The sequence below is a fragment of the Monopterus albus genome, unplaced genomic scaffold, assembly GCF_001952655.1.
Source record: "Monopterus albus unplaced genomic scaffold, M_albus_1.0 scaffold104.1, whole genome shotgun sequence".
NCBI lineage: Eukaryota > Metazoa > Chordata > Actinopteri > Synbranchiformes > Synbranchidae > Monopterus > Monopterus albus.
In genome coordinates, this window is record NW_018127984.1 from 500,275 (window position 1) to 509,665 (window position 9,391).

The 9,391-nt window shown below is 40.1% G+C and overlaps 1 protein-coding gene across 1 annotated transcript in view; it reads right to left on the bottom strand.

Annotated features, from left to right (window-relative positions):
* Nucleotides 1-869: 869 nt before the first annotated feature.
* plcb3 (phospholipase C, beta 3 (phosphatidylinositol-specific)) overlaps nucleotides 870-9,391 on the bottom strand; it is a 43,777-nt gene continuing 35,255 nt past the window's right edge. The window contains exons 24-34 of the mRNA XM_020610142.1: nucleotides 9,184-9,308; nucleotides 8,929-9,064; nucleotides 8,508-8,549; nucleotides 8,246-8,355; nucleotides 7,980-8,089; nucleotides 7,669-7,828; nucleotides 7,366-7,442; nucleotides 6,245-6,334; nucleotides 6,053-6,110; nucleotides 5,648-5,734; nucleotides 870-5,261 (exon numbers count right to left, since the gene is read on the bottom strand). Coding sequence (XP_020465798.1) covers nucleotides 4,944-5,261; nucleotides 5,648-5,734; nucleotides 6,053-6,110; nucleotides 6,245-6,334; nucleotides 7,366-7,442; nucleotides 7,669-7,828; nucleotides 7,980-8,089; nucleotides 8,246-8,355; nucleotides 8,508-8,549; nucleotides 8,929-9,064; nucleotides 9,184-9,308 — 1,313 coding nt within the window. The 3' untranslated portion in view covers nucleotides 870-4,943. The remainder of the gene's footprint in view (nucleotides 5,262-5,647; nucleotides 5,735-6,052; nucleotides 6,111-6,244; nucleotides 6,335-7,365; nucleotides 7,443-7,668; nucleotides 7,829-7,979; nucleotides 8,090-8,245; nucleotides 8,356-8,507; nucleotides 8,550-8,928; nucleotides 9,065-9,183; nucleotides 9,309-9,391) is intronic.

Genomic DNA, 9,391 nt, shown 5'->3' on the forward strand with positions numbered 1-9,391 from the left:
CAGGATATGCAGTATGCACAATGCATTTAGTCAATTTGTGATTTAGCTTTTGCTCTGCTAAATAATATTTCATCATGAACTTGTTTTTATCATAGAGTCAGTACAGCCGCTGCTACTATTTTAACTTCCATATTTCTTTCTGATGATGTAGAGGTTTTGGCAGCAAATTAGAAACACAGAGTAGGTTTTTCTTGGCTGATAAGTTTAAGGTCAACAAAAATAAATAGTTTCTCCATTGGAATTTTGACACTTTATTTACCTTCTACTTAATCTGGTGCTATAGAGAAACAAAGACAAAGCTTAATTACAATTTAGATCACTGAATTTATGCTGGCAATGGTTTTCAGAGAAACGTTTGTGAAACAACTGCTCTTTGAAATAAAGTTTGCAGAAACTATAACCACTAACTAAATTATGAAAAATTCAACTTTCTTGGGGGCTGCAACGTTCACTCCTGGCCTCAGGCCTGTCTGCTCACTTCTTTCACAAAATTAATTTGCACAGCATTGCACACACACTAAAAATACTACTAGCTAAGTTAAAACAACACAGACACATCTAGTCTCTTGCTCAATAGTACTTCAGCAAGCAGGATGCTTTGCAGCTTGAGCCTGGCGTTTGTCATGGTTTAGTCTCTACTCTTTGCCAATACTGGTAAAGCTGTGCCTCTGTCAAATTCTGTTACCTCGATACATAAAAAGTATTAAAGACACTTTTCATTACAAAAGAATGAATGGGCAGTAAGTACTCAAAAAGCCTTAAACCCTGGAAAAATACCCATAACACATACAACCAAGGCCATAACAATTAAACCTAGAAATTAAAAAAAAAGAAACAGAAAACAACCAGTTAGCTATGTAAGAGGAAGTTGGAAGTTTATTACTGAATGTCCAGTCATATACTTTATATTAATTATAAATCAACAATCAAATATTACATCTGGATCACTGTATAGTATTCCCTTATATCCGACAATCACATACACTACATATATGGTGTCTCACTACATATCTTGTCTAATATTTATCACATGCTGCCGTCGCTATCTGAAGTGCACAAACACACAGTTGCTGCTTTTAATTAACTAGTCCAAGATGAAAAAGATGGTCTCATTACTGGGTGAAACTGGAGACAAGGAAATGGGACAGTTGGGAACATAAAAAGAGGGAGAGAAGACAACAGCCAGGGGCCTCAGGGTGGACCTGAGGAACCACACCAAATGTCTACTAAGAGTAAAGTCACCATGTCAGCATGGTGGCTAATGGTACGCTGCTGAGTTTGAGTCAGTGTATGGTATAGTGTGTGTCTGTTTAAATGAGTGTTTTCAACATAACCAGGACAGAAATAACAGAGTTTAAAGCTCATGGCATGACAAGAAACAACCCCCAGGCTCCATTGTGGTGGGAAGGAAACTAGCTAACAGCATTAGCATATTAACTGTGCTCCTCTCTCATCTCTGTGTGCCAAGGCAGCACCTACCAAAGTCTGAATGGTTACTGAAGGAAACTTGCACGTGAAAGTTGATAAATTGTGCCTTGGAATTATGTTTTAAAGGGGCTTTTGCAGAGACTCCTGATTAACGTAACTGGTACTTAGCATTTTGTATCATAGGAAATGCTAGATGATGACAGATAAGTAGCGTTCCCCAAAGAAAGAAGCACTGATGTTTTATGCCCAGCAATGCTACTATTGTATATGTTCGCAAACAACTGCTTATTTGCACATTCAACATTTGGAGTTATGTTTTAACCCAATATCTCCCCTACTTTTAGCTTCATCCTGGTCTCAACCAACTCTACTAAATTCTCCATTGTACATTCAAAATGTGCCCACTGACTCTTGTGCTAACAGCCATTGAAACTCTTAAAGAACCAATTTGATACATTTTACACAAAAAATAAAAACCCGCTGTGGTTGTATTCAGGTCCATGTCAGGGGAATACAAGGTTTTTACAAGCAACAATAACAGAGCAGCAAAAGTGTGTTTAAACATGAAAAGACAGCAGACAATAAGATCTAATATGTCTTGAGTACCTAGTAATAATGTACAAATACAGAATACATTACTTTGAATACTTGCCACAGGAGTTGGAATGGCTTGGACACCTTGACCCTAAAAGCAGACAGACAGTCTGGCAAACAAACCTTTTGATTCGAAATGATCTGATGCCGTTTCATCTCTGAGTCCACTGTAAATTCTGACTGTTTACATTAGTGTCCAAAATGATAGAGAAGAGCAGAAACACTTGAATACTGTACGCAGCGTGGCACACAGAGTGCAGGGAAGCCAGAGATTAACAGGCTGGCAGCCTTTGACTGTAAAATTATCAGAACTAGACAGCTCAGTGTTTTCATTTTTAAGAAAGTGCTCACCCCAGTGAGTGTATGTTGTTGTTTCTGCCCCAAATGACTGGCTTCAAGCTGCTTCTCCTCACAGTGCCAAATCTTAAATACTTTGCTATACACAGCTGTATGATGATTTCAGAAGCCCCCATTAAAATTCACATTAAAAACTGATTTTATAATGGGGACTTGGTACATAGAAACCCATTTACACTCTGAATCTTTCACCTACTTCCATCAATGAAAACTTAAATAAAACTATTTAAACAGATGATCGTTTACAAGGGGTGTGCATTAAGGTGGGGGTTAATCAGACAGACAGGCAGTCAGTGCTCCTGGAAGGAGACAGCAAGACAGGACTTGCTCAGTCTCACCTAAAGACAATCCTTTCTTTGAGGTGTGTGTTTCTTCCCTCAGACTTCACTGATCCTCTCCCAACCTGCCTCCCTCTGCAGCACTTGTGGTCAGTAGTAAAATTCACATACACATAATATATATATATACAAAGACACAAAGCAACCATGAACAGTTTGGTGTAAAAGAAAAACCTCTGCAGTTATGGATGAAGGAAAACAGAGTGAAATAAATAAAACCTAACAGAAAGCTTTGATAGAGACAAACACTAATTCCTAACCTAAAGTACCAAAATGCACACATTAGTATTTAGCTTTAACATTAACACACTGAGGGAACTGTGTGGGATGTTTTAAAGGGCATACTCACCTAAAACAAATGTACATAAATCACTTCCACAGTGATGGAAGTTTGAGGCTTTTATGATACAACAACATCAGAAAACTGTGACCTCTTCAGACCTACAGTAAATGTTCATTTCACGAGCTCTGACATGATTTCTAATCTCTATCTCTAACACTAAAGCAATAATAAAATCTATAGTATCAACCACAGGGGAAAGGCATGCTCATAAGCTTTTGGTGCTTGGACTAAAACGATGAGCGAATTTTGACATTAAAATGTTACAGTTAAGCTTAAAGTCATCATCTGCAAACTCCGACAGTGCTGCGCATGATGTCTTTCTCCAGTCTGCCAAAATGGCAAACTGCACCAGCACATATGTTTGTTGTCATTCCTCACGGGGACATTACATTGACTTAAATTCATTTCCTGAAGACCTACCCTAACTTTAACTATAACCACCATCTGCCCGAGCCAAACCCTAACATAAAACTAACCTCACCCTAACCCAAGCCATCACCCTAAAATCCAGTGTTTTAGGTCTCCACAAAGAAGGCCGAGTCTCCACAATTTCTATGCATAAATAGGTTTCGCTCCCTACAGTTTGACTAATGTCAGTCACATGTACACATACATATAGAGCAGACTATTTCCATTTGGTAGGAAGTATTACTGCCCCCAAAAGCTGATGTCTCATCAAGAGACTGACTTCTGGCTATACACACACACAAGTTATTTTAAGTAAGTTCTATTACTGAGCCTTGTCACTGAAGTGTGTGTTTGTGAGTCCGTTTTTCAATCAGAGGGTAGATTGGATGGGATGAGGATTTTACAGACTGACAGGCTGTAAAATATACTGTCTGTGTGTGTGTGTATATATATATATATATGTGTGTGTGTGTGTGTGTGTGTGTGTGCTGCAGTGTGAGGACACATCTTTCAAAGATGTTGTAGTAGAAAACACAGCGTCAAGCATGTGATTGTGTCTTACACATGCATTTAGAAAGTGAGACTGTTACATCACTTAAACCCTTTCTGATTTACTCTGAAACTCATTGCGCTCTCTCTCTCTCTCTCTCTCTCTCTCTCTCACACACACACACACACACACACACAGTCTCTAGCCATAGTGATGCCTGCTAACCCTAATCAACCTTGGCTGTGTGTGTCAGGGTACAGCATGCTGAGATAATCAGGTTAGATGACTGGGCAGCTCACACGACCAACTGAAAAGAAGGTTTGGGCTACAGCACCCCTTTGTGGTCAACTACTGCCATTGCAAATAAAACTTTTTGTATAAATTCAGACCACATGTTTTCTGGTAAATACTTCTCTAGTGCTGTTCATTTTTACTTGCAAAAGTGGAATAAATGTGTGGTTTTTGACATGCATTTGTAGCACTCACACATCTCCACAGGCTGTGTTGTTTAGGTTTTCATCTCTTTATGGGTAAGAAAGCAAATATGAATTGTCACTGGTCACATGTTGCTACAAATAAAATATCAAAAATCTGTAGTGAGAATTTGTGTTTCTTACTCTCATGGTGACTGGTTGCTCCAGCTGTATGTATGTTGCTAAGTTTTCTTAACAAAGGCAGATGTTTTCACACCGGGCTGCTCCATCTGCACAAGGTAAAGCTTTCAAAGGTAAAAACGAGTTTAAAGCTTACAAACAGATAGCTTTAGCAAAACTGTGTGAACATAAAAAGACAGGATATGACAGTAAAATCAAGACAATTAGACAAGAAAATAAAAACTGCAAAATAAAAATATTATAGCTTTGTAGTCAAGAACTGTAATAAAAAAAGGAATAAAATTTGTAAATCTCTATCATTACTATTACACATTATGACCATTATAAACCCCAGTTGAATGCAGGTATTTTCCTTTTTACAAAAAATTATTTTAACTGAACGACATCTCCGGCTCTGACAGGACGGGAGTGGTGGATGGTGAAGAGGAATCAGCCAGCGAGGCGGTGCTATTGTCCATGCTACTATTCCAGGTGCTTCGATTGGGTGTTGACGGGTAGGAGGGTGTGGAGCAGTTGGAGGGCGGGCCTGAGCCCGAGCTTGGGCTGGGGCTGCGGTGATTGGAAAAGGGTGAGAAAAGGGCGTCCTTTTGGAGCCCTTTGTTCTGGAGCTTCAGCTGAAGGTGGTTGCAGATTTCTTCCGCTAGTTGCTGGTACTCTTCTTCCAGATCCCTCTCTAGCTGAGACTGCATCTGGAAAAGAAACACCAGGAAACTATTCAAATGTTCAAGTGTTTAATAAACAGTTTGATATTTCTGGAAATACCTTGTACGTAATGCTTTTTTTGCTGACAGTGAGAAGATGATACCACTCTTATGTCCATACTCTCCAGTATGGTGACATAGCAGCAACCAGTTAGCTTAGCATAAAGGTGTACATGTTCCCAACAGTGTTTGGTTGCTCTTAGTGATCTTAATATATACAAGCTGGGTTTTATTGCCCCATCACAGCTGAATTCAACAGCTGTCCCATTTAGTTATTATGGCAAACTAGCTGCTTCTTCAAACAGAACTGCTTCTGCACTTGAGCGGGTTAAAAGACAGCAATTCAGTGTGTGTATCAATGTGATTTTGCTCACCAGTGGTAGCTCCTCTTCTATGTACTGCAGCACCTCCCGCTGCCGCAGCAGCAGCTTGTCCTGTCTCTTGCTCTGAGCCTCCTCCAACTGGGTGTGAGGAAAGAAAGATGAGAAGAGACGAAGATTTAGGAAGCAGATAAAGAATGGGTGGGAGATTTAAGGACCATGTGGGGGAAGTGGAAAAAGAAGCAAAGGGAGATAAGGGATGAAAAGTAGTATGTAAGAGGGAGAATTGAGGGTTACGGTGTAAAACCAGTGAATAAAGGAAGGATGGCAATGGAGGATTAGGAGGCAAAAAGAAGACAATGTGTGAGAAAAATGAATTAAAATTGATGACAGTGCCAAAAGAGAACTACAAAGATCTGTTGGTGATAAGTGTGTGTGCGTGCTAGAGTGGGTACTTGCCTTGCGGATTGAGGTGACAGAATCTTGAATATGTTTCCTGTTGATCTCATTCAGCTCCCTACAGGGAGACAGAAAAGAAAGAGCAGATAAAAGAAAGGGAAAAAGGAATGACAAAGACAAACTGGTTGTTATCACTATAAGGTCTGACCACCCAAGTATGCAACTTCTGTTCTGAAACACAAAGTTTATTACGTTTCAGCCTTTTCTTTCTCACGGCTCTTGGCTTCAGTGATGCTGTTTTGTCGCTTCCTGTCCAGGATTCTCTGGAGCTCTTTCTTCTCCCTGCAGACACAGTTACAGACCAGCTTTACTATGGAAGGAAGACATGCATCATGTTTTGGAGTGAAATCTGACAGCTTTTTGAATGTTACTGAAAAACCTCCAGAAATCAGTCAGATTGTGTGAAAACGTTCAAAAGCTCAATAAAATTAATAAAAAAAACTGGCATGATGGCAAAAAATACGACTTAATAATTACAACCCCAGCTCCAACAAAGTTGGGACAGCGTGTAAGTTATAAATAACTGAGTGAAATGTTATGAAAATTCCTTTTACCCCATATTTGTTTGGCAACAGCACAAAGATATCTAATGTTCAAATTAATACATTTTGGTTTAGATAGGCTTATTCTGAATTTGATGCCACTGGGACAGGGACAACAAAAGACTGGAAAAGTTGTGTAATGCTAATAAAACCACCTGGTGAAACATTTCACAACCGCTGTGGTTAATTGGCAACAGGTTTTCATCACCTACAGTACACAATAAAATTAGACAATTCTGAGAAATCTCTGTAAGCAAGGGACAGAGCTGAAAGCTATTACTGAATGGTTGTGATCTTTTGGCCCTTAGGAGACACTGCATTAAAGACAGACATGATTCTGTAGTAGAAACCACTGCATGGGCTCAGGAACACCTCTGACAACCACTGTTGGCGAACACGGTTCATTGCTCCATTCACAAATGCCAGTTAGAACGCTACCATGCAAAGAAAAGAACGTATATAAAAAGTGGAAAACTGTCCTGTCAGTGAAGGCCTCATTAATGTTGAACAATATATACAAGTTTTACAGCAACATAAAATAAGTAAACAAAATTTCTCTATTTCAACATTTAATGTGTTGTCTTTGTACAGTTTTCAATTTAACTATGGGTTTTAAAAGATTTCCAAAATCATTCCATTTCAGTTTTTATTGACAATTTACACAACGTCCCAACTTTCTTGTGGTTACAAAAGCAGAAAGTCACTGGCTGTGACTTCTGGGTCCAAGTTTCTCCTGTCCCACCTTTTCCAAAGTGAAACGGCCATGCTTACCTCTCACATGTCTCCTTGAGCTTTTTCAGCTGAGCTGTTTGACATTCATGGGCCGTCTCCTTTAACTTCTGGAAGGCCTAAAAAAAAGCCACCACAGCAGATGATGACCTGTCAGCAAATCCCTGTGCACATGTACCAAACTGCCACAAAGCTGCTTAGAGGTCAGGTACTGATGAACTCTGGGTATATTTAAGAATTCACAAGAGACCAGTGTTCTTCACCTTGAGTATGCATAAGTTTGGGGTGAGATAAGATGAGGTGTGCATTGACACTTCTCATAAGTGTGTTTGTGTGCATCATTACCTCTTGCAGGTGTGTTTTTTGCATCTCTCTCTCCAGTGAGTGAAGCTCTTGTCGAAATTTCAGCAGTTCCTGCATCTGCCATTCCCTCAGCTGCACTGTCTGCTTCTCAAGCTCCTGATCCAGAGCATTCAGCTCATGCTGTACCGGCTCCTGGGGCTCACTGAACACACACACAGTAATAATGAGGACAGGTACAGTGACCTGCAACTCCAATATGAGTGCAAGATACATCCTCTCCCTCTGTCATCTATGGATGGATTATAAAAAATGGAACCCTGGGCACAGACAGATGAATATCCATCTGTGCTTACTTTTTCTTGATGCTACGTTTGAGATGTTTCTCCATCTGACTGCGTCTCCTCTGGGTGTCAGACTGAAGCTGACTGGTCCGATTCTTCTGATCCTTACTCAGATTCCACACCTGCACACACACAAAAGCAAAACATATTTATTTTGCAACATATAAACAAAAGGAAGGGATTTTCTAAAAAGTCAAACATGTCGAGTGAAAGAATAAATATAGAAGCATCTAAATGGCAGTGTTTGTGTTTGTTGAGGCCTCTGCCTGTGTGTGTACCTTCTTCAGGTGTTTCTTACGCAGCTCTTTGAGGTCTTTGCTTTTTTTATTTAGCAGCTTCACATAGTTCTTCTGTTGCTTCAGCTCCTCTACAGAGTGGACCTGGACATCTGAGGGACAGAGAATTATGGCCAACTGTAGTTTACCGGTGTAAATCCTGCTGTTCAACCAGCTTAAAAAAATTGCCATCAAAAGACCTATGTCACACACAAATGAATTCACAGATTTCTCTGTGGAAATGGATGTGCTGGGATGACCTTACCTGTCAGAACAGTGGCTATGAGATCCTCCCTGTGACTCGGTGCTACACACACAGAAAAAGAAAAGCAGCAGACAGACAGTGTGTGTGAAATGGATGATGGGAAAGTGAACCAGACACAAACGGGGGGGGGGAATCATCGGGCCCAAGACAATGAACAAAAGTGTGCATGCCTTAATGCAAGTTTAACATACAAGTTAATCTTGTATTGAAACAGTTTTCTAAAAAAGAAAAGCTGACATACTGGGAGATGCCTGGTTTTCACAACACAGCAAAACACTATTGCTGTGTTGTATGAAATTGTATAAAATACTGTATGAAAGTGCCAGGGACTTGAACAATGCAGTTTAAATACAATAAATAGATTACAATAGATATTTAACAAATAGGAATATGTGATAAATGACAGGTATTTAGTCTCTACCTGGTAACTTGATGATGTCAGGGGCATCATCTAAAGATGAAGGGGGAAGGGTGTAGAAGGTGGAGGGGAGTCGACCTCCCGGAATGACGTCGCTCTCTTTCTTGTTGTCTCCCTCTTTGGGATGGTTGGGAGCACGCTGGACAAAAGCAATATACACAAAAAGTTCCCAATTCTAAACCAGACTGAGTAAACAAGGTACAGACATAAAAAAAAAATACACATGTTCTGACCTCGCTGCAAATTTTGTAGCCTCACCTCACTATTGTCCTCAAAAAGAACAGCCAGCTGTCTCTCTCTCTTGTCCAGCTGACTGATGTGCTTAATGGGATTGGTCAGGGCCTCTGCGTACTCTGAAAGCACGCATATGCATTCATCAAGAAAACATCAATCATCCATCCATTATCTATACCGCTTATTCTTGAACAGGGTCGGGGGGGGGGGGGGGACACAAACAAACACCAAA